General features: G+C 35.3%; 4 protein-coding genes across 5 annotated transcripts; 1 reads left to right on the forward strand and 3 right to left on the reverse strand.

Moving 5' to 3' along the window:
• Nucleotides 1-467: 467 nt before the first annotated feature.
• LOC132191683 (GDSL esterase/lipase At5g03610-like) lies at nt 468-4,450 on the reverse strand. The gene is made up of 5 exons (XM_059606776.1): nt 4,289-4,450; nt 3,932-4,186; nt 1,423-1,694; nt 1,002-1,308; nt 468-909 (listed from the first exon to the last, which is right to left on the reverse strand). Exons 1-5 carry the CDS (start codon nt 4,392-4,394, stop codon nt 701-703), a joined length of 1,149 nt encoding a protein of 382 aa, XP_059462759.1. The 5' UTR covers nt 4,395-4,450; the 3' UTR covers nt 468-700.
• A 4,430-nt stretch (nt 4,451-8,880) lies between these two features.
• On the forward strand, nt 8,881-9,429 carry LOC132162606 (uncharacterized). The gene has a single exon (XM_059572878.1). It carries the CDS (start codon nt 8,993-8,995, stop codon nt 9,317-9,319), a length of 327 nt encoding a protein of 108 aa, XP_059428861.1. The 5' UTR covers nt 8,881-8,992; the 3' UTR covers nt 9,320-9,429.
• A 1,604-nt stretch (nt 9,430-11,033) lies between these two features.
• Nucleotides 11,034-14,951, reverse strand: LOC132191507 (uridine nucleosidase 1). Its single transcript, XM_059606558.1, has 9 exons — nt 14,772-14,951; nt 13,663-13,778; nt 13,504-13,563; nt 12,987-13,169; nt 12,653-12,757; nt 11,992-12,088; nt 11,771-11,878; nt 11,554-11,689; nt 11,034-11,451 (listed from the first exon to the last, which is right to left on the reverse strand). Exons 1-9 carry the CDS (start codon nt 14,857-14,859, stop codon nt 11,343-11,345), a joined length of 1,002 nt encoding a protein of 333 aa, XP_059462541.1. The 5' UTR covers nt 14,860-14,951; the 3' UTR covers nt 11,034-11,342.
• Nucleotides 14,952-15,171: 220 nt separating this feature from the next.
• LOC132191506 (transcription initiation factor TFIID subunit 12) lies at nt 15,172-22,879 on the reverse strand. 2 transcript variants are annotated; one of them, XM_059606557.1, is made up of 10 exons: nt 22,366-22,879; nt 22,058-22,222; nt 20,796-21,302; nt 20,272-20,346; nt 19,418-19,496; nt 19,229-19,293; nt 19,053-19,088; nt 18,521-18,712; nt 18,035-18,270; nt 15,172-15,234 (listed from the first exon to the last, which is right to left on the reverse strand). In XM_059606557.1, the coding sequence occupies exons 1-8, from the start codon at nt 22,855-22,857 to the stop codon at nt 18,593-18,595; spliced, it is 1,539 nt and encodes a 512-aa protein (XP_059462540.1). In that variant the 5' UTR covers nt 22,858-22,879; the 3' UTR covers nt 15,172-15,234; nt 18,035-18,270; nt 18,521-18,592. The 2 variants fall into 2 exon arrangements, with proteins under 2 accessions (XP_059462540.1, XP_059462539.1); XM_059606556.1 differs by lacking the exon at nt 15,172-15,234 and having other exon boundaries at nt 17,328-18,270.
• Nucleotides 22,880-23,655: the final 776 nt, after the last annotated feature.

The raw sequence follows: 23,655 nt of genomic DNA on the forward strand, positions 1-23,655 counted from the left end.
AATTAAATAGGTGACACGTGTCAACGTCTGATTGGTCAACGTGAAATTTCGTACGGTCAACTAACGGATGAACTAACTTGATCATTTATCAAAATCACAGGCATCTTCTATGATAAAAATGAAACCCCAAAGAGGATAAAAATAAAGTTGACAAACCCCAGAGAGTATTAGGTATTTAACCCTAAAAAGAATCAAGGGAAGTGCACTCTCTCATTGTCGACACAGACATTCCAACATCAAGCCTTAATATTCTGCCGCCTTAGACCAATTTTCATTGGGCTAGCCAAATGGGCTATTAAAATTAGTTAAATAATTAAATTTTATCTCCTATTTCAGTCAATGATTTCACTTTTAAGTTCCTATGAGCTTAAGTTTTTAAGATTACTAGTGATTTAATAAGGATCGGCTTAGACACCATATTTTTCATGAAAATCTCTGTAAAATTTGCACGTTACTAGCTCGTGAAGTGAGCAAAAACTCTTTGGATAATAATATACACCAGCATCCTGCCATAATAGCAATGTGCCAAAACCAGAGGAGATGAGAGCCTAATTCCCAGAACAAAACCATTCTTACATATGACCAAACCCCAAGCCATACTACAACAAAACCAAACAAGTAAACCCACAATTTTTTTTTCCCCTTCTTTTCGTTAACTCCATTAAAGTTATTCATTCAAGAAGGGGGAAAAAAAACTCCATTAAAGTTGTTCGAGAGTGGGTTGCAAAGCTGAATACACAGCACGCCATCCCTCCTGCGTAGGATGCACCGTGTCCCAAAAGAATGCTGATTCAGGATCCTCACAAACTGTATATTTCTTGGCCCCCTTCTCATCCTCACTTCCACAGAAATATTCACTGCTTACACCCATACAACATGGCTTCAATGGGTTCACAAACTTTGCACTTGCTGCACGAAATCATCATACATTAATGCTCTATATATTAATTAGTAGAACACTAGAAATGATCGATTTGTTTGTAAAAAAGTATTATAATCACCTGGGTGGTCTCCTTTGTTGTCGAATACAGACATGAAGGAGGCATAGAGATCAAGAACGACGAAAGCAGAGTCCTTGGTCTCGTTGTTCAACTTTGCCACCACTTGTTTCAACAAGAGATTGTGGAAATTCACGAAAGAGTTTTCGGATCCATTGCATTGTCGGAATGATGACGTGGCCGTGCTCTGAGGGAGACATCCTAAAGGCTGTAAACCTGTCACTGCTACTTTTTTCATCCCCAACCCATGAATGCCTTTCAAGTTTACAGTCAGTTGATTCACCACCGAGTAAATGAAAGATTGCAAGCCCTACGCACAGCAGATGAGTTAATTACAAGTTTTATAATTAATAAAATGATTAAAAAAAATGACTTATTAATTGAATTCACATTATTATCATCAATGTAGAAGTAGAGCTCTCACCTGAGAAGACCCATTCCGGGCAGAGTAAGCAGAGTAATCATTACCGGCGAGGGAGACGAGGGCGAGAGAGGAGTCTACGTCTGTAGCAGTAAACACGTTGTCTTTGATGAGATGCTGGAAGAAACCGATCTGGGTGGTCATGTTTGGGCCTGGGACTACGGTATCGAATACACCTGTGCCTCCATAAGCAAAGTTCATTCCATTTTTCAAGTATTTCACCCCAAGTTTCCTCCATTTGTACGGAATTGGAGACTTGAGCCCCACGAACTTGGCTGCATGCATGCGTACAATCAATTAAACTCAATATCAGAATTTGTCGGATTGAAATAGTCGAATCATATATTTCTTCCTCAAGAAAAAGAGTAAAGCAAAAAATCAAGCTCTATGTATTCTTTATTTCATTAATTAGGTTTATGTGACTTGAAAGTTGAAACAATGTTTTTCAGTTCTTAAATCAGCATTTATTAAAAAACATTTAAGAATCCATGGTCAGCCTATGTTGGAGTGCAGAGAGGGGTTTTTTTTAACATTTTTTATATTAAAATTAAAAAATATATAAAAACTACACTCTCATCCTACTAGACTTACTTGACAATGCCTATCAGTCCATTTAAAAAGAAGAATTAACATTACTCACTATTTTACATCACCACCAGAGAATTGAAGCATGTGAAGCTTTCATTAAATAGTAATACTAAAACATACATTGCATTTCATCAATCTGATGACAGTGTCCATCAGTTGTATTTTTTCTTTTTTCTTTTATTAACAATGGCTAAATTTAAAGGACGGTTAACAGGCAAAGTTAGTTTGTGCATCTCACTTTGTATTTACTATTAAACAAATACGTGCATCTCACACGTTCAACGAACACATGTCATTTTTATAGAAAGAAAATTCTTTAAATCCAATTTAAAAAAAAAAAATGAAAAGGGTGTGAAATAATAACATAGATTTTAGCATAACTGCTCCTTCTCCTTGAATACCTATTATAATTTTGAGCTCCTGAAGAAGTATTAATGATGGCAGAAGAAACCGTATCTAGTACTCTATCAGCACCTAAGCCCAATCCCTCTATATCAGAAGCATCTGTCAAATGATGCAATAAATTACTTGTACAATATTGCTTCACTACTCGAACGTTGTCAGGAGGCATTCGGATACGTGGCTAAAGTATAATCAACAACATTCATTGGTCACAAAAAAAAAAAACAAAAACCAGAAACAACATTTAGAGCATGTTTAAAATTGCGTTCGACAAATAAAATTTTTAAGTCAAAAAGAATTTTTGAGCAAAAAATTTTATTTTTAAGTTTTTGTTAAAAATGCATTTTGGTTACTTTTAGACTTTTTAATTCCTTAAAAGCGCTTTTAATTTTTTTTACCAAATGAGTACTTGTTTTGCAAATAGAGTGTTAAAAACACTTTTAGGCCTCTTAAACGCAATATCGAACAAGCTCTTAGAGACAAACAAGCCTTAACGCACTTAATTAACTTATTCTATTTAACGACCTAAATTCCCCTTATATTTATAAGGAGGTCTAATGCTCTGTTCTAAAATTATTGAAAATAGAACTAGTTGAAATATTAATTTTAAGTAATTAAATTTATCACACTTGTAAATCAAACTTTTAAGATAAGTTACAATTTAATATGGTATTAAATTCAAGATTTATGTCCCATTTCAATTAACATAATTTACATTTGAGAAATAGTGTTAAAATAATAAGCTAAATAATTAAATTTATCATTTTTTTAATATGTAAATACTAATTTAAAGTAGCATTATTTATAAAAGAATAATGCTATTTAATAAACTATTATATAATTACTATATAATTAAGATAATGTGATAATTTTATTTTATATCTTTTGTAGGTGCCGATATAAAAACTAATTTTTACTACCTAATTATCAAATTTTCAATTTTCTAAAAGAGAGGGTAGATTCATAGAAGGTGAAAGTAAAGTAATTATATAAAAAAGCTTAGAAAAAAGTAATTATAAAAAAGAAAAAGAGGGACTTTGGAATTTGCTTTAATAATGAAAACTTACGTTTGTGGGTCAGTGGAGGGTAATCAATATTATCATGACAGAAGGAAGGAAGAAAACAAAGTGTGACAGTTCGACTTAAAAAGGAATTATGGTGGTGGGGAAAAGCCGAAAAGGAGTTGAGGACAAGAAAAAACTCAAATCAGGTGTGAGAATGAGAAAGCCACTGAAATAATGGCTACTGAGCTTCATATCACGTGAGAAAGCAAGAGCATTTGCTGCAAAAAGATAGGATGTGGATCTGACAACTGACAAGATACAAAGAGAGCGAAAAAAAGTTGACCCAATAATGCAAAATCAACAGGAGAAAGGGAGAGCTGCATAGATGGGTAATATAATAAGAGGAAAAGTGAGAAAGATTAATATTACAAAATCCAAAGCAAGCCCATTATTTGTACCAAAAAGTATAGTAAAGAACAAAAAAAAAAAAAGTAGAGAGAGAGAGAGAGAGAGCTCACCAACGTAGTCGGTGAGAACACGGCCGTCGGAGAAACGGCCGGCTGGTTTTCCGGGGAAGGTGATGCCATAGGGGTACTTCCAAGATTTGGCTTCAGATTGCCTGTTGCCTGTGTCAGCATATGAATCCCCAAACACAAAGAGCTTTGTGGGACGAAAATTAAAAAGATGAAGATGAGTCTGGTGGTGGTGGTGGTGGTGGTGGTGGTGGCGGTGGCGGTGGTCGTGAGCTGAACTTCCTTGCACCACTTGTTGCCCTGTAATAAATCACAAACATACACAGACAAAGATTAGGAAGAAGAAATGGGTTTTGATGACAGATGTACGTGTGAGAGAAGCAGACTTGTAGCGTAAGAAACCTGAGAGAAGGGAAAGGAGGAAGCAGCAGAGAAGAGAGCGGAGGAGCTTGTGTGCTTCCATTTTGGTAAGAAGACAAGGGAATTTGCAGAGAGCGAAACTTGGCATGGAGGATATTTAGTAGCAGAAATAATAATTTATACGCCAATTGTGAGAAGCACAGGTTGGCCCATGGGTCGCCTACCCTTACCAAATGTGAATTGGACGCCTGGGATACTACTGGAATACTATGTAGTCTACGTTCTACGGACACGTGTGTCCCATTTTATGAGCACGTGGGGCCCAAATGTGGGACACACTGCCTGCCACATGGGCATGTAGTCATTTAGACCTTAGCCTTACTCCTTACGTTACATAATTACATTTACTTTCATCAGTTGATTCAGTTCATGTGTCAGATTATATTAATATATTAAAACAAAAATGATATTGATATTTTAATTATATTCATTTTTATTTTTAAGAATTCACAGTATATTATAAGGGCAATAGGATTCGTATTAAGTTACGAAGAAAAGTTTTGTTAGCATTAATGTCAGATTTGGTGTCTAATTAATTTATCAACTGATCAACAAAAGCCTGCTACTTTCGAAATTTAATGTTGTATATAAATGCTATGCACTTGTAACGATATCCAGCATATCAATTTCCGATGTTACATATGGGTCAGTTTTTTTAATTCAGATCTCCATTAATAATTCAAGCGTTAAATGTTAAGAGAACTTTTATGAGACTTGTCTGTTTAAACAAGTGGGCGTTCTAACATATATACGAGCCCATATGTTTATAGTTGATTGTTAGAATTGCATGTTGATATTAGCCTTCATAAAAAAAGGATAGGTGCATAACCCATCTATCTTGAATAACATAAAATACAGAGCTCACTTAATCTAAACGGATCTGAATTCATTAAAATTTTTAGAAAAATTTAAGTTTTTGAAATTTTAAATTCAAGTCGTCCATTTCCATTCAAAGGCTAATATTTTGCCACGTATTTCACTAATAATAAAATAATATTTAAAATTTTAAAAAATATATAAAATAAAATAATATGAGGTGGCCGACCACCTCATAGGTGATCTCATATTATTTTATTTTTAAATTTTAAATATTATTTTATTGTTTTATTATTAGTAAAACACGTGGGCCTTCGGATAAAAATGGACTCGCAGGCAATTTAGATACTCAATTACAGTGAAAAATACTTGTTCCATATTTCTCTTTCAACAGTCTTTTTCTAAGTCGGGTTGGATGCTGGGCCGAATACAGCCAATCACTGATTTCAAATATCCATTACAAAATCCAAATTGTTTTGGGTACACCATGTTGGACTTGGACGTCAAAGAATACATAAGTCAGCAACACGGCCTTAGAGGTTTAGGCTTTTCGCATCCATGATCCATGTAAATACTTATTTGGCGAAAAAAAATTAATTTTTTAAAAATGAGAAAAAACTTTAATTAGTAAATATTTAAATCGCATTCATTTAAATTTTCATTCTTTGTATGAGTTATATTTAAGCATTAAAGAATGTGAGTAATATAATAGTTATAAAGATGATAGTGATTTACAGAAATGGGCCAAATGGCTTGGTGAAGGAGAATATTAATGTATGATATTTATATATAGAAGCGGACATTATTAGTTCAAATTTTTCTTCTTCCTCTTATGCGGACATGTAAAATATATATATATATATATATATATATATATATATATGTATATATGAAAAGGTGATATTAATAATAGAGGTATTGTGGGAATCTAAAGGATAATGATTGTTTGAGAAAAATAATGTTTCTAAAATTTATAAAAGGATATATTCTTCCATAAAATAAGAAATTAACATTGGGAAATTCTTAAATTACAATTTTAAGGAAGACTCCTCTTTAATATTCCTTATCTAAATTCAGAATCAGTATGAAGGAGTATAGGATTCTCAATCACAAAACCCCTCCCCTCCAGAGCCCTCTGAAACCTTAAGCCCTCCCTCTAGAGCGCCGCCGCCGCCTCAGGGGAGGAGGGATGCCCATTGCCTGCATCCCTCCTCCCCTCAACCTCTCCGCTCCGAGTACTAGTATTTTACTTGATGTCCCTAGTCTCGGTGCCCCCTCTCTTTCCCCTCATCCCACTTTTTGCAAGGGTTTCGTCGATCCGGCTAGCCTTATTTCTATCTTTGGTGTTTTCTATTCTGTTGTGCTTGTGTTCTCTCTCGATGGGTACTGTTTTTGGGGGTTTTCACTCAAACTCTCCTCCTCCCTGTTTGTTTGTATGTGCCACCGATCTTCTCCACGCCCGCTTCACCCTCATCGCTCTCTTTCACGCGCCCCTCCCGCGCCAAGCTTTTTGTGCCACCTTCCGCGGCGGTTTCCAGCCAGCTCGCGATCGGCCTCCTCCGACTGCCGTGACCTGCTTTGTGTGTTTTTCGCGTTTATTTCCCTGTATTGTTTTTTTTTTCTGTAATTTCTTTTCCTGCATTTGTTTTACTGTTCCTTTTATTTCCCTGTATGGTTTTTTCTTTTTTCTTGTAATAAGGCTCTCTTCTCCTACTTTGTTGCGCCCGGCTGCTATCCGTTATTACTAGTCCAAACCCTTGGGTTGTGGATGTGAACTTTATCCTGGCCTTCGGGTCGAGGAGGATGAGTATTGGCTTGGGGGTTTTGCTCTCAAGGCCGACGAATAAGCGCTACCTATGCATTAGATGGTGTCTGTTTGATGCAGATCTGATTTTTAAACCTGATGATTAGTCATAGGTTAGTGGATGCTGTGTTATGATTGATTTGGTCTGTTGTTGATGACTGTATCTTTAGCTTTGGCTATGATTTACTTCAAAGTTTTTTGCTCTGTTTGTAAGAGTTTTAGGCTCGCGATTTTTATCAATGAATGAGTATGGTACATTTCAAAAAAAAAAGTATGAAGGAGTATAAATTTTAAGAAGCTTCTCTGCTAATGAAGTAGCTCATAGGATAGTAAAATTGGCAGTTTCTCTAAATGTGAATCAGCTTTGGTTAACAACGACTCCTCCTTGTATTAGGAATATTGTAATGGCTGAATCATTGTTTTTTGTTTAATAAAATTATTCATTTTCCCCTCAAAAAATAAAAAGTAAATTTAAGAAGCTTCAAATTGTCCAATATACTTTGCAAATTATTAATGTTAAAGTTTGTCAACTTTTACATATCTCCCCGCAGCTATATTTGCATTTTGTATTTAGTCATTGTCCGTTTGGGTGTGAGAATAATGAGTAATGTTAAAAGTCTCTCTTGTGCCACTCCAAGAATGATGTAGTTTCTAAAAATTACATGTGGGCTTGTGATTGATCATTATTAAATTTTGATTAAATTGTAATTTTAAAAGTTACCTCATTCTTATAGTAACATAAGAGAAATACAAAAGTTATTTCTATAATTACTCGAAAACAAAGGCTTTGGGTATTTTTATTGTAGTAAAAGGTAATTAATGTAATATAAAATTTTAGATTTTTTTAATGAAAAAGTCTAAAAAAAAAAAATAGTAATAATTTTTTTTATTTGAATAATAATAAAAAATAATTAATATAATATAAAAAGTAATTACGTCAAGAATATGAAAAGAAATAAATAAATATAGGCCAAGGAAAAAAAAGCCTTAAATGATAAAAGACTTGACAATTGATAAAGTCAAAGTTAATAATTTCAAGAGCTGTAGTAGGCTCTTCAATTTTTCTTAACAAATTGCATTCAAAGTCAACTCTTTTCGATTTTGTTTTATTATCTAATCTAGTATGAGAACTATTAAATCGGCAGTTGGACCGACTATTTAATTTGTCTTCGTTGAATTTTGAAACAAGTTGTCCATTTGACAATTTTTTTTTAATTTTTTTATTTTTTGTGCAAATTGATATATATATATTAAAAGTCAACATTTTTTTTTCTCCCATTTTGGTCTTATTGGGTTCAGGCCCAGGATCCCCTAGAATTTTAAAGGGCTAAAAGAGTACAATGGCCCATTCTAAAGAGGCCCAGATTTGGTCGCTGGTGGTGACAAAATCCGAACCTAACAGTTACCCCAACTCTTCCTACTTCATTCTCTAAATCTGGTACAATCACCTTCCATCAAGAAGATCCATGGTCTAAATTATAGGAAAAAATACAGAATCAGTTCATTATGGTATCAAAATGAATTCAAATTTTTTTGAAATATGCTAAAAATATAATTTATTTCATACAATCAAATTTATGACTTAAAGATGACACGAGTTACAATTTTATTGACTCTGACGTATCAAAGTCGAGCATAACAATCAAAAATAAAAGCAATTAGAATTAAGGTAATAACTTGACGGGGCAAGAGGTCATGATTTGTCGATAAGAATTCATGATTCCGTCCCGGATGTAAAATTAAAGACATACACATGCATGGAAGCATGTTGAAGCACTTTGGGGAAGGAAGTTGACTTTGTCATAAAAGGAAGCAAGTCAAACGAATGAGATTATCCCATTTAAGAAAGCAGTTAAACCAACTCTTTCTCCTCTGCTTTTTGAAGTCTTCCTTGAATCCCTGAGACACACACCTACTTCACTGAGTGCACCGTTTCAACTCCCGCGAAGAATTGCACCCACTCCAACCACCAAAATTAAAAAGGCACCCTTCTTTAATATTATAAAACCTCTGCACGTACCATAATCCTGTTCAAGAAAAAAAGCAACAGCAAGCAGATTGATTACATGGCGTGTGTTTGTTCATCTTCTTCGATTGCAATGGCCGAGAGGATTTCTTGGTACAGTGCTCTGTTCTTGGCAGTAATGCTGGTTTTGAGCTGCTGTGAAACAAGCCGTGAAAGCGAATTCGCGGGTCGGATTCTGCAGAAAGATATCACCAACACCAACAAGCCGTGCGATGAAATCTATGTTGTTCGTGAAGGAGAGACCCTGCAAACTATCAGTGAAAAATGTGGGGATCCATATATTGTTGAGGAGAATCCACATATCCATGACCCAGATGATGTTTTCCCCGGCCTCCTCATCAAGATCACCTCTTTCAACAATAGGTAGAGAGCTTAATTCCATTCCTTTGCAATTAAGTTTTAAGGTTTTGAGTACAATTTATGTGAAAATTGTAAACAGGGCAAGATTGTTATCATATACATGATTAAAATCTTAATCTAAGCTAAAGGCATTTTCATGTCCACAGATTCCAAAATGATTCCCTTCGATAAAGAGTTTTGTTGTGGGTTTTTTGTTTAAATAGTAATGAGGAGCGATTGATGTGATATAAAGTTGAAATGAGATTTTAACTTTTTTGTTAGAGAAAAATATCAAATATCATTTTTCTTTTTGTTTAGTAGTTTAAAGACAGAGAAATGATGAAATCCATTAAACATAATCCTACATTCATCTAATTTAACTGGGGAACTCGACAAGCCAGCATCATCCTTACACGTTTGATCATAAAGATAAGATATGACAAGTATTGAGAAATCTCCACCATGACAATGATAAAGCAAACAAGCACTTAATCAGGTGAAAGGAAAATAATTCATTTCATAGTCAAGATTAAATTTTATAGATGTAACCGTTAGTAGAAACTAGACAGATTAGTTATAAGAAGGATATATAAAAACCTTTAATTACCCTCATACCGAAGATTATTGAAGACATTCAACTCAAGCTGTCCATGGCGGCTCATTTAAGTGAATTATGCATGTCAGTGAATAATTAGGACATCTAATCATCTTCTTTGTAGCAGACATTCTTTCATAAGTTCGAGGGTCCCGTTTGATAAATTTTTTACATAAATTTGGGAATCTCTCATACAGGATTTACATGGGATATATAGTTGACTTACCTCGGGCAATTTGACTAGTCATTTAAGGATTCAAATCTTTAAGTATGATCAAAAGGGTCACTAGACAAATTTTGAGATCTAAGACAATAAATTTAAGTAGACATTTTTTTTAATTTTTTTTTTTATTTTTTATATTTAAATATTAATTCATTTTTATATTTAAATATTAATTAAATGATATTTAATTTTAATTTTTTATTTAGAAATTGTTCTTCTAAATTACTAATTAATTTTTTATAATATTTTCCTTTTAATTAACAATACGACTAATCCACTTAAACTTTCTTACGACATTGTTAATTTTATGTAGGATTTTATCAATTTTAAGTTTGAAAAATCACTATGCCATATTTGGCTCTAATAATTCTTCTATCAGAGAAGTTGAATATAAAAATTTGTCCAAAGAGATAAACGAGGACAAAGCAGGAAGACAGGAAGAGAAAACAAAGGTGATTTGATGGATAGAGGGATTGATGTACATGTGTACACAAGGCAAAGAATAGCAACACCACCGTTAATCATCTAACTCATTAAATCTTCTCAATGATTATACAACATATGTTAAAAGATTAACAGCAGCATAGTCCTCACAGATTGACTGCTGCAATTGAACAATACATAACTCTTTACTGCTGCTCATTACTCTTTTCCGGTAAGATAATACATTATTATAGAGTACTATACATAACTCTTTATACTCACTTTACACCAACTGACATCACATGTTTTAAGTAGTTTTTCATATCCGCCAGTAAAAAACAACAAAAGAAAAACCACTTAAAATTAGTCATGTTAGTCGGTGTAAAATAAATATGAAGAGCAACATTGCTCATTATACAACAACAATTTACTTGTATAAAGAGAGAGGCGCTGTTTCACATTTTTGAACTGGGATAATCTTCACGAAGAACAGAAAACCAATGAGAGAATTAAGAATCAATATATGAAGAGAGATGCCAACATTATGTATGTGGATAACTATTTATTGTTCACATTTTACACCGACTTGCTTTTGAAGATCAGTAAGTGAAAGTTTGTACAAATTCAAATACATTAGGGCAAGAATTGATCAATGTGAGACCAATAAGAAGCCCTTCACTCCCTAAACTAGGGTTGTCATTACCGAGAAAGAAGAGAAGCCATGAAGGAACTTTCAGCAGAAATAAGAGGCACCCCAACTTCATTTTCGTCTTTAGCATCTTTCTGGAAGGAGACCATATTCCCCTGCTTTCATGGTTTCATCAACAATGTTCTGATATAATTAAGAACTTCCTCCCCATTAACAGTCCAAGCAACTGATATAGGGGAATATCCCGTCCATGGGTTGCCTGTATTCCATCTGTCTCAGATTGAAGTAACAGTATCAGTAAAAAAAAAAAAAACCACTGAAAGATAAAGAATTCTCTGGAAAGACTACGTTTCTTTGGAAATTTGGACATACATTTTTAATCCTTGATCCATAAGCGTATGCCCTACACAGATGCCTTGTGTCTCAACCCTTACGACCCCCTTCTTGTATGTAAAGAGATCAGGACGGACTAGTGCTACAAAACTGACAGGGTCGTGAAGGAAAATCCCTGAAAGGAAACTTAGGGAATGAGTCAAACGTTTAACCAAAGATGATAAAAGATTTATATAGCATATTATACAATGATTACCATAGACACCATCAGACTTGACATGCCAATCTCTGTAAAATTTGCACATGTCACTTAGGACTTGAGCATACTTCCCCTTGGACTCCCTCAATTCAAGGAGGTCAGCATCTGAAACCATAAGAAAGTGGCAACTATTAGAAGGATATTCTTTCACCAATCACAGAAAGTAGCACAAGAGCAGCTGGTTTAGAAAGTGAAGCAAACTTGAAACCGAGAAAAACCTGTAAATTTGACTTGGGTTGTAATGTTTATTCCGACAACAACAATATTTGCCCCAGAGGTGAACACAACATCTGCTGCTTCCGGATCCCCATAGATCTGCAAGTCAGGAAACCGTGTGTCACTAAAAGCGCAAACTCAACTAATTTTCTTAGTCACTAAGAACTAGAGTTCAACATTTCACTGACACCAAAAAATAAATACTAAGGTGGAACTTTCTAATTCACAACGGTTTTATACAATGCAATGCAGATCTTTCACGAAATTAGAAGTTATACAACAGTACTTTGAAGCAAGCAATTACGGTTATACATCGCTTTGGTTGATACTGACCAAAAAAATTATTGACATAAAAGTAATGGGAAAATTTGGATTTATTTGTCAACCACTCAGTCTGCCCCCTTTTTTTGGTCTTGGTCGTTTACTTCTATGGGGAATTGGTGAAAACAGCTCCAACATGATTTATTGGGGAAAAAATCTTTCCACATGAAACAGGAAAGATTTTGGATTTCCAATTGAAACAGCAGCTTATGTCAAGAACTGCATGTGCCTATATGCTCAATATAACTTGCAACACATGACACAGACCATCCCATCTAGGCTTGGCATGTACTCTATAAGAAAGAAAAAAAAAAAAAAAAAAGAAAGAAAGCTGGCACTTACATTTGCTTCAGCCGCGGGATTTACATTTCCCAATGCAAAGAAAGCACCACCAAGTATGACGACATTCTTCACCTTGCTGGCAAAGGAAGAGTCCCTCTTGATTGCCTGATCAAGATAGTTACATCTCTTCAAAATGTGTGTTTGGAAAAGAGTTTTGTTGTGAGTTTTTTATTTGAATAGTATTAAAAAGTGATTGATGTGATATAAGAGTGAAATAAGATTTGAACTTTTTGTAAGAGAAAATTGAAGAAAGTTCTAGTAATATTTTTGAAATTTGGGAGAAGAATAGAGACAAAGTTGGTTGCCAAACGCAGAAAAGTATAATGCAACTTACCAAAGCTAAATTTGTCAGAGGTCCAAGTGCAAGTATGGATACTTCACCAGGATATTCAGAGACTTTGTCAACCAAAAATTCAGAGGCACTCTTCTCAATTTTCTCTAGTTTTGGAGGAGGTAGAAAAGCGTTCCCCAAGCCATCAGAACCATGAATAAAGTCAGCAACACGTGGCCTTCCCCCCTTTGCCAGGATGAAGCGTGATTAAGATGCAACCAAAAATAAAAGATACAATAAATAAGGCATGTAATGAAACCTAGCTACAGAAATCAACAATGGGGGGGGAGGGTACGGTGTTAACAAAATTAATTGAAAATATAAATGTAGACAAGATGACTTGCGATACACAACCATTCAAATGAAATACATAAAAGCAATTGCCAAAATTATTAAGTAAGCCAAATCAGCAACTAGAAAAAAAGAAAGCCAAATTGGCCAAAGCACATCTTTTTTACAATCTAAATTTGGTCAAGACAGTAAGAGGGTTAAGATAAAGAAGACATATTACAATAGATACCTTTAGAGGCTCAGGGCTGCCCTCTGCCACCGGAACACCTGGAAACCCTGCGATCTCACACTATCCTTTTGCACATTAATATCACTAATTGATCAGGGACATACCAAAAACACTATCCCTGAAACTGAAGCAAAATAAATATCATGAATAAGTACATACCAGAAGCAAAGCATTGCGAGTGGCATCTTCTGTAGTAACATTTCCAAATATTGTTGTCAAGCCCAGGATCTCCAACTCCGGAGATTGAAAGGCCATGAAGATCGCCATACTATCATCTAGTGATTATTAAAAAGCCATTCACATTTTAGACATGGCAACGACAAGAAGAAGAAAAAAATTATAATGCATCACTAGTTAAAACACCTAAACTGATACCTGTATGTACATACCAAAGGTATTTCTCAAAAATCCTTTTTAATAGATTTGGTTATCGCAATCAAATCTAATGATGAAGTTTGGTATTGAATCTCCACTTTGCTTCAGGAAAAGGCAAAGCTCTACAATTACATTTTACCCTGGGAAATGATTTTTGTGAAAACAAACGGAGCTTTACAAAACACTTGGAACAATGAATGGGGGAGGTGAATAAATAAGATAAATTGCATAGGTCTTGTTAGGTTCCAGAAAAGGAAAACATCTTTTAATGTTTGTCGATGGGATGTTAAAGAATCCGAGGCACAATGGTTAGCAAAATTAAGCATGTCCAGTACTATTTTCTCGATTTTTTGGATTATATCTATCTGTAGTTCAACATCAAGCATATTACAACAAAATACAAAACTTAATGGTATATTGATCATTTCCTTTCAATTTTCTCATTTTCACAAATTGCTCGTTTTCCCTCTTCCTTCCACCCAAAAATAAAAGCTAAAATTTTGAAAACCTGTCATTTCCATTTAAAATCAAAATTTCACTGTTTCTCTTTATTTCCTAAGTTTTCTCAGCAACCAAACAGGTGACTAAGCGAAAAATCAACAACAAACAGATTTAGCCAAAGCACCACTAAATTCCACAATACACTTACATTCCACAAACTCAGATCAAATCTATTCTCTTTATCAACAACACACACCAAATCGCCGCAAAAACTCACGCGCCAAACTTCGAGAGACGTTAAATCTCCGTTTGGACGCCAAGAAAAAAAAAAAAAAAAAAGGAAACAACAGAGTGTCAGATGGCTTAAATTTTCTCGTTGAGGTCGTCATTTTTTAAACATTTTATCGGCAGCCAAACGGAGGAACACAGAGAGAAGGAGACCGGAAACTCACCGATTCCAGGGTCGGTGTCGATAATGAGCTTCTGGCGCTTCACGAGAGATCCCAAAAAGGCGTCGCTCTCGCCGTTACAGTTCGCCATCGCGCAATCCCAATTCACAAAGCAGGTAGAGAATTGAGAGAGACGATGAAACACAATCGCACTCTGATTATATCAATATATAATATCTGAACGTGCTTGTTTTGTGTACAAGCACATACACGTATATAATTGGGCGGTGTTTGTCTGGTACGAAACGACGACGGTGCAGGCTGACGCTGAGCTGAGCTGCCAAACAACGACTCCCATGTTTCACTCTGAAATTTATGCTGGTTTGCTTTGGTTAGGTGGACGACGATGACCAATGAGAGGGAGACGTGTGGATATCCTATGTGGATGTCATTCTTGTCCGTCTTTTCCTTGTGATTCACTGACGATCCCAATAAAGAGGGAGATAGCTTCTATAACGAGGGAAACCTGCATTTCACGCTGATTGACTTAAATATTTGAAGTGAGAATTTTTTTTTTTAATTATGTTTTTTAAATAGATGATATGAAAGCTACTTTAAATATATTACTTTAGTCCGTATGGAATGAGCGTATTATTTTATAGGGAGAAATATTATATGTTCTTCTAGTATTTTTTTTATGTCTTCTTAATTGTGATGTGACTTTTAAAATTATCGTTGAATTTGAAATTATTATTATTAACTTTTCATTTATTGATAATTTTAAAGGGGGAGATATCATGTATAACGAGGAAAACCTGCATTTCACGTTGATTGACTTAAATATTTTAAGTGAGATTTTTTTTTAAAAAAAAAATTATGTTTTTTAAATAGATGATGTGAAAGCTACTTAAAATATACTACTTTAGTCCGTATGAAATGAGCGTATTATTTTATAGGGAAAAATGTTATATGTTCTTCTAGTGTTCTCCTGGTGTCTTTTCAACTATGTTGTGACTTTTAAAATTATCGTTGAATTTAAAATTATTATTATTGACTTTTAATCTATTGATAATTTTAAAGAGGGAGATATCTTCTATAACGAGGAAAACCTGCATTTCACGCTGGTTGGCTTAAATATCTTAAGTGAGATATTATTTATTTATTTTTTTTAATTATGTTTTTTAAATAGATTATATGAAAGCTACTTAAAATATAATACTTTAGTCCGAATGAAATGAGCGTATTATTTTATAGGGGGAAATGTTATATGTTCTTCTAGTGTTCTCTTGGTGTCTTCTCAACTGTAATGTGACTTTTAAAATTATCGTTGAATTTGAAATTATTATTATTATTGATTTTTAATCTATTGATAATTATAAAAGCCACATTACAATTGAAATGACACTAGAATAACACATAAATAAGTAAGCTCGAACTAGTCAAAAGTTTATCCAAATTTGGTTCTAAGTATTACAACAGCCATTTTCATGCAAAGAGCATTACCAATTTATCAATGAACTAGTGGATAGTTTATCCAAACTTTGTTTAAAAAATATCGTACATGCCATTATTTAAATATTTCTTTACCATATTAAAATAATTTTATATTCACTTTTATTTTAACTATCTTTCTCTCTCTCAACCCACGCCGAAGAAGAAAGTGAGAAACGTCGTTAGTCGTTAGTCTAGATTGCAACGCAAAGCCAAGAAACCCGTCTTATCATGCAAGGTGAAAGACGGAAGATTAGACCCGTAATTAGTTTTGCAACCATAAGTCAAATTAAGTTGCAATAGGGGACAAACAAAATCTGTTGGTGATGAGGAAGTGAAATTAAAACCACATATCACTGAAATGACATCATTTAAGCAATTTAGTTTTTGCTTTGATTTTTCTTCACAATTTGTCAAACAAGAAACGTGTAAACATCTTACATTCGTAGGTTGTTGGGTTCAATTTATTTGGAACCCCAAATATCAACCTAATCTATTAAACTAATTAAACATCAATTATTAAAAGCACACAATTTTCACATGCATTTTTAATAGATTAACAAAGCATATAATTCTCCCCTATTTTATATATATGAACTTGAAAGTTGGAATGCACGTTAAGGCACATGCACTTTTCAATAAAAATATAAATGCACATGCTCAATGTCCAAAGCCAATCACCAAGACCCTGACCCACTATTTAATCTTACAACCAAACACATGACTTTTATGGAAATCTTAATCTATTTTCTCATTCCAATCATTTACCAACTTTATACAAATACAAATTGAATAGATTCACAATACTCGGCCGAAAAGATGATTCACTTCAGACTTTGTTAATGAGCCAAGCCAACACAAGAGCTAGTTCATGATTTGTAGGGTGTGTTTTTCTTTTTTTTTGGTAAAAAAATATTCTGGTGTGACATAAACATAAAAGTAATTTTAAATATTAGCTCTTTTCCTTTTTTGCTAAAAAGAAAAAGAAAGAAAGAAAAAAAACACAACCAAATGGAGCTCGAGCCTCGACCACTTTGCTTGGCTTGGCAGTCACCTATTAAAAGAAAAAGGCCCATCCTCGAGACAATCACTATGGCAATAATCTAGATGACTAATTCATTATAAGAACAAAAAAAAATCTATTACATATGCGTGTATACAACAAAGCTCCTGTAGTTGTTTCAATGATTCAAATTTAGTTTCTTCATGAGAAAGAGCGAGATATTGATATTTAATCTAGACTGTTGAAAAAACTATACGAAATCTTCTGTGGTGTTTTTTACAACACTTGAGCCAAATCCGACACCATAAAATACATACAACATCATTTTAACAGTCAAATCACAGGGTCCATCAAATTCTGAAAGCCTTTAGAGATGCTACACTAAAAAGGTTGGGGTTGTTTTGAATATTCAGGGAACATAAAACAGGGAAGACTGAGCAGGACCATTCATGGAGCTGAATAAATTATGTTTCTTTCATCTTTTGCAGCTCAACATTGCCATTCGTTAGACTGTGTTTCTGACTCCGATAAGCAAATCAATTGGTCCATTAAACCATCAAAGCTACTCGTGATCAAATTTGCTTGTATGAAAATGACTTCCTTCTTTGTTCCTTTGTTGGTCCATTAAACCATAAAAGTTACTCGTGATCAAATTTGCTTGTATGAAAATGACTTCCTTCTTTGTTCCTTTGTTTTCTATGTAATCCCAAAACGAAGATTATATGCAGCAACAATAAACACACAACATTTCCGGCATTCCCATGATTGTTGGTAAAGACCCTCATTTATAGCAGCGCAATGACCAGCCATAACAGCTAAAAGATGGGGGTACCTTGTAAGAGTTCACCAGTCTGGTCAAACTTGCAGCTGCTACTCAACATGCTGGTGGCCCAACAGCATTGAGGGCTTGAAATTTCAATTAGTGAAACAAAAATTTTCATCCTCAATCATTTGTGGCCCGAGACCAACAAGAAGAAGATTCATATACATGAATGTCCCACTGCAGTAGGCATGAAATCTTGTTTTCATTACTCTGTAACATTCCCCTTTCTTTTCACAAACTGTTTCCTGCAAAAAGTGTAGAGAACTGATATTAGGAGCAATAGTCAAAACAGAGATGGACTTCCATCCGATAAAATCACTTTTGAACATGTCATGACATTAAGCACATTACTCCGTGCCATGACCTCAAAGATATAAGAGCAACTTCTTTGGTCCTAACTATCTACATGTATACAAGCAGATAAACCTGTTAGTTTTATGTTTTCACTGAGCACGCATATAGGCATTATTATGCATGTCTAAAAATTTAACATACCTTCTTTATCAAAAAAAAAAAAAAGGTTCTCATGTCTGGCATCAATAAATGCTTCACGTGACTTCATGTACTTTAGCTTTGGGGAGCCAATGAAGTGGCAGGTGTCTTGGCCAGATTACCCTTTGCATTTCCGGCAGCTTGTCCGGTAGAAATCTTGGTTGCTGTCTCAGTTGCTACAATTGACTTCTTAATCTGAAAATAAAAGAAGCAAAGATGAACTGCATACGTGTTAAAAAAAAAATACAAGAAGTTCCAGAAAGACTACAAATTGAACTCTGGTTTTTTTTTTCGACATGTCCACACATGGAGAGGGAAAAGGGAAAAGAGGATTCGAACTAGTGACCTCAACTTCGTAAGTCGTGGTCCCCAGCCAATACAAATTGAATTAACTCAAGATTAAATTTAGCTTTGCACAATAACATGAATGCGTGTCCATTCGTTCATAGACACCTTTAGAAGTATACACACATTTAAAATTCATATATTTATATGGCAGACCATACAAGGGAAAGATGCAAAGATAAGAACTTACTGCTGCAAGCCGCTCCTTGTGAACATCATTTATAAGCTGCAAAACCATCAAAGAGCGAGATATTAAAAGAAAATTTTTCTCTCAAGTACAAGAGGCATAATCACCACAACTAATAGATTATGTGCTTCTGCCACTCTACATCAAGATAAAGGTAGTTGGTCGATGATTATTCTTACTGGTTTTCTAAAGCTCTTAATTTCATCGCCACCAAAACCAGGAAGCGTCATATTCCAATTTCTCTCTGCAACAAGGTAAAAGAGTAAAAGAAAATTTTGATAAGAAAGGAGTAAAGAAAATGAAGCATTGAAGGTCCACAATCTGGAGCTGTGAACACTACGCATGGAGAAGTTTCCCACATAACTAACCAAGATGTAGAAGTATGTCTTTTGCTTCCAATGTAGTTGACTTCCGATGCTTGGCCAACGAACAGCCAAATGTTGTAATCTGTTTAAATGAAAAAGATTAAAAAGCAAATTTAAGTATGAGTGCAAGATTTAAAAAAGACCCACCTAGAAAATCATAAGAAGAGAATAATTTGAAGTTCCCAACCACAGCTGGATTATAAACCATAAGATGCTGTGAACCAAAAGTTAAGATTACACCACAGCGCAGCATAAGCCTTATGCCAAGTACTAACTAGGTTTATGAATTCCAATTTGCCAAGACAAATTCTGCGTAGAAAAGTATTGCCTTCAGCAAGAAAAGAGCTGGGACATAAGGGTACCCATGTCTTTGACTGATATCATATAAAACATTTCTATATTCCGAGAAAATTGGTCATCTTTCATCCTGAAGACATTTCATTAATTTAGAAAAGTCCCCACATGATCTCTTACCGACAAAATGATCTGTTCAATCAAGCAAAATCTATTGTAATTCTCATGCAGTCAACTCCTATAAAACAAAACCAATTAAGTCACATAATGGCCAATGAATGTATTGATGCTTTCTGTCAAAACAGATGCAAGTTAATCCTGTCAGGAAAGATCAAGATATAACTAAGCATGGTTTGCAGCAATCCCGGACAAAACTCTACTTCCTACATCGACTCTGTATGAAATTACACTTCAAGACAGAAAAGAAAAAGAAAAGGCAAATCCAACCAGACTCAACTATTAGGCAAGATTTATCTAGTCACAACGTGATAAATATTTGCAAAGAGAAGAGTAAACTGAATATGAGAAAGAGAAAATACAAACTAAAAGGTTCAACTACTCACAGAGTCAACAAAATCCTCTGCAATATCCACAAGAATTTCTTCAACTTCAGGATCTAACTTCTCCAATGGATCAACCTATACAAGAAGCAGAAGCAAACAAAAAAATGGATCTCAACATAGATTCTACAAAAGGAAAAAGGAAGATATCATAGTCAAGGTGTGAGATACGCCTAAGTGATTTGGGCTTTAGGAAAGGCATGTATTAGGCTATGCATCTAACTAATGTACCCACTTTCCCTTTTTTGTCTTCTTCCTTTTTTTAACTAACAAGAATGGGTACAACCCAACAATTCTCATAGGATGTTGAGTTGAACTAGACGCTTCAACGTTTAAGTTACATCCAAAAACTTGAAACAAAAATGCTGTACACATCGCTCTATTCACAAAAGCAATGTTAGACAGGTTCCCTCATCCCAATCAACTGAATAGAGTTCAGGGCAATAAAAGTTCATGATTAATGATTCAAGGTTTTGATAATCTGGATTCTTCAGTGAAGCGATTGCAAAAAGACTAACATGGCTCACCTGGTTGACTAGCTCGTGGATGCTTCTTTTGCTAAGAATCCTATCACAAGATTCATCATTTTCTGTCACAGCTGTTTTTTTCTGTGGCCCAGACTGGACTGTGTTAGTTTGCATCATTGCAAGAGAAGAAGGCTTCAGATTTCCTGAGCCCTGGGACCTCGTAATTTGTTGTTGATGGGGTACACTTTGCAGGACCCTTGATGGTGGAAATTGGTGGCCATAATGCTCTTGCGACTGATTTGATGGTGAAGGTTGTTGCTGCTGCAGAGGTGACATATGTTGTGAAGCTGTTGGCACCATATGATGCTGCTGTTGAGGAAGATGTGCTCGCTGCTGCATTGGTGAATTCCCCTGATGCCTATTTGAAGGGGATGGTAAAGGAGGCTTCCCTTGTGATCCAGATGACAACCATGGCTGATTAATAGCTTGCATACCTTGTGGCGTATTTGGTGATGAACCAGGAGATCCCACTGATGAGAGTCTCAGAAGGCCATGCCCTTGAAGATTCTGCAGAAAGGAAAAGAAATTAAAAAGACATATAGAACATGCATGAAACCTACTTTTCACAACAAACAACAAGAACAATAAAAGAATAGACAAGCAACCCGTAGAAAAGATCTACCACCATTGCATTAGTCAATACTATAACATCATCAATAACAGAACCACTATTGTTCTACAACATATCAATTTAGTATCCCAACAAGCACCAACAACAACATGGAAGCAGATTCCTTTTCATTTTTTTTTTTCTTCTATAAAGGGTTTGTTTGGTTGAACGGTTTGAAAAAATAGCAATTTAAAAATGCCGTTTTAAAAAACGCAAGTAAGTGTTTGATAAAATTGCGGTTTGGCCTTTAAAATCCTATGTTTTTAAAAATGCACCCCTTGCCTGCAATTTGAAAACATAGACTTTTTTAAATGCATCCCTAAATGGGATACTTTCGGTGATTTTGTTTAAAAGCCAATCGAACTCAAAATCCCACAAGGACCTTTAGTAAGTGATATGACACATAAAACAAGTAGAAATGTATGAGCACTATATTTAGAAGAAGGCCCTAATACTTGCAGTTGGACAATAATATATTTAAGTAGCCAATATCAAAAACCCACTTCACTGCAATAATATTCGACATAGCAATTACTCAATTACTAAAAAACTATAGTTCCTCTATCCAATAGTTCAACCGATGACAGACAAAGCTTTACGAGCGATCATAAATATCATTCAATGAAAATAATTGAAAACGAAGGCTACTAACTTGGGAAGTAGAAGGCTGATTAGTCGGCGTAGATGGCGGCCTAAGAGATGACTGAACAGGCCTCTGTTGGTGGTGCGCTGAAAGCCCACCCGGCCGCATTTGCGAACTCGATCCAAGGGATCCCAACATCCCCATTCCCTGCACTCCTTGCATCGTCGGTCTCGCCTATACATTACACCATAGAATCAATTACGAACCCCAGAACACTACAATTCAACCAATCACTACCCATTAATTGCATTGAGAAGAATTGGGTAAATTTTCTTAGCCACCAAACAGAGCAAAACTCACACAAAACAAAATCCCACCTGGGAAGCATTGGGATTGGAGACCGATTCGGGCGCGCTGACCCCAGTCCGTCCCAGCCCGGTGAAGTGCTGACCGAAAGAGGACGAGAACGGCGTGGGCTGCGGAGAATTACTGGCGTGGTGCGCCGGCACACCAATGGCCATGCCACCCCTCGGTGACGGAGCGGAGATGGAGGGAGACCCAGATGAAGACGCCGGAGAAGACGAAGAGGGCAGCGAAGAGAAATGCGGATAGTTAGGCTGCGGTGTAACAGCTCTGGAGAATGTGGAGGGAGGCCTGGTTGGAGCTTGTGGTTGCGAAGGACTCGGGAGTGAGGTTGTGGAGGGTTTAGGGTTTGGGTTCTGGATAGGGTTAGGGTTTGGGGACGGTGGGATTGCCGGTGGGGTTGTTGAGGAGGGTGGCTGCGAGCTTTGCGGTGGGTCGGAGGGTTGCGACGTCGTGGTGGCGTTGGTGTTGGCGGCGGGTGGGGGGGTGGGGGTTTGCTGTTCCATTTGCAGGTGGGTATCGTTTGCTAGTTTGGTTACTTTCTTTGGGTATTTATCGGTTGGTTGGTTTAAGCTTTCGAAGGATGAAAGATTGAGGTGTTACGTCGGACAGATAGCTATAATAAACACTAACGAAAACGAATTTTAAAATGCTCGAAAAAAAAAAAAAAGTAAGCCTTAAATAGTTAGTACTTGCTCACAACTTGAAGAGTGGCCGACCATCAATTTTACCATTTTGAATAATTAGTTATTTTGAAGAGATGGTTCAACCACTACAGTTATTTTTAGAGTAACTAAATACTTTCGATGACTTAAAAGAGTGCTCGAAAATAATTGATTATCCCTTATTCTCAAGAGAGTAATTGAGCCATCACAACAATACCCATAAGGTGGTAGACCACCTCCCAAAAGAAAATGGGTTGTCAAACCATTCAGACCGATCCGTTAGCGTGGGTAAAAATGGTGATTAGCCTCATGCCTTAAATGTGATCCGGCCATCTCAAGGCTTTGTTTTTGTTTTTTTCTCTTTTCTTTTCATTTATTTCTTTAATGGCTTATGTTGCAAAATTCAGACAGTTCAATTTAAATAAATGATTTGAAAAATAAGATGTTCAATAAGAATAGACCGTTTATAATGTTCAATAAGGTTACATCTTCATTATATTATTGCATCCGATCTAAATCCATTGACTTAAATTATATTGTACATATGAATAGATCTATATAGTAGTACAAGTACAGAACAATCGTGGTTAGTGAAGTACCATACAATTATAAAAATTCACAACGCAAAAATAATAATAA

Source organism: Corylus avellana, chromosome ca9 (genome assembly GCF_901000735.1).
Source record: "Corylus avellana chromosome ca9, CavTom2PMs-1.0".
In the NCBI taxonomy this organism is placed as follows: domain Eukaryota; kingdom Viridiplantae; phylum Streptophyta; class Magnoliopsida; order Fagales; family Betulaceae; genus Corylus; species Corylus avellana.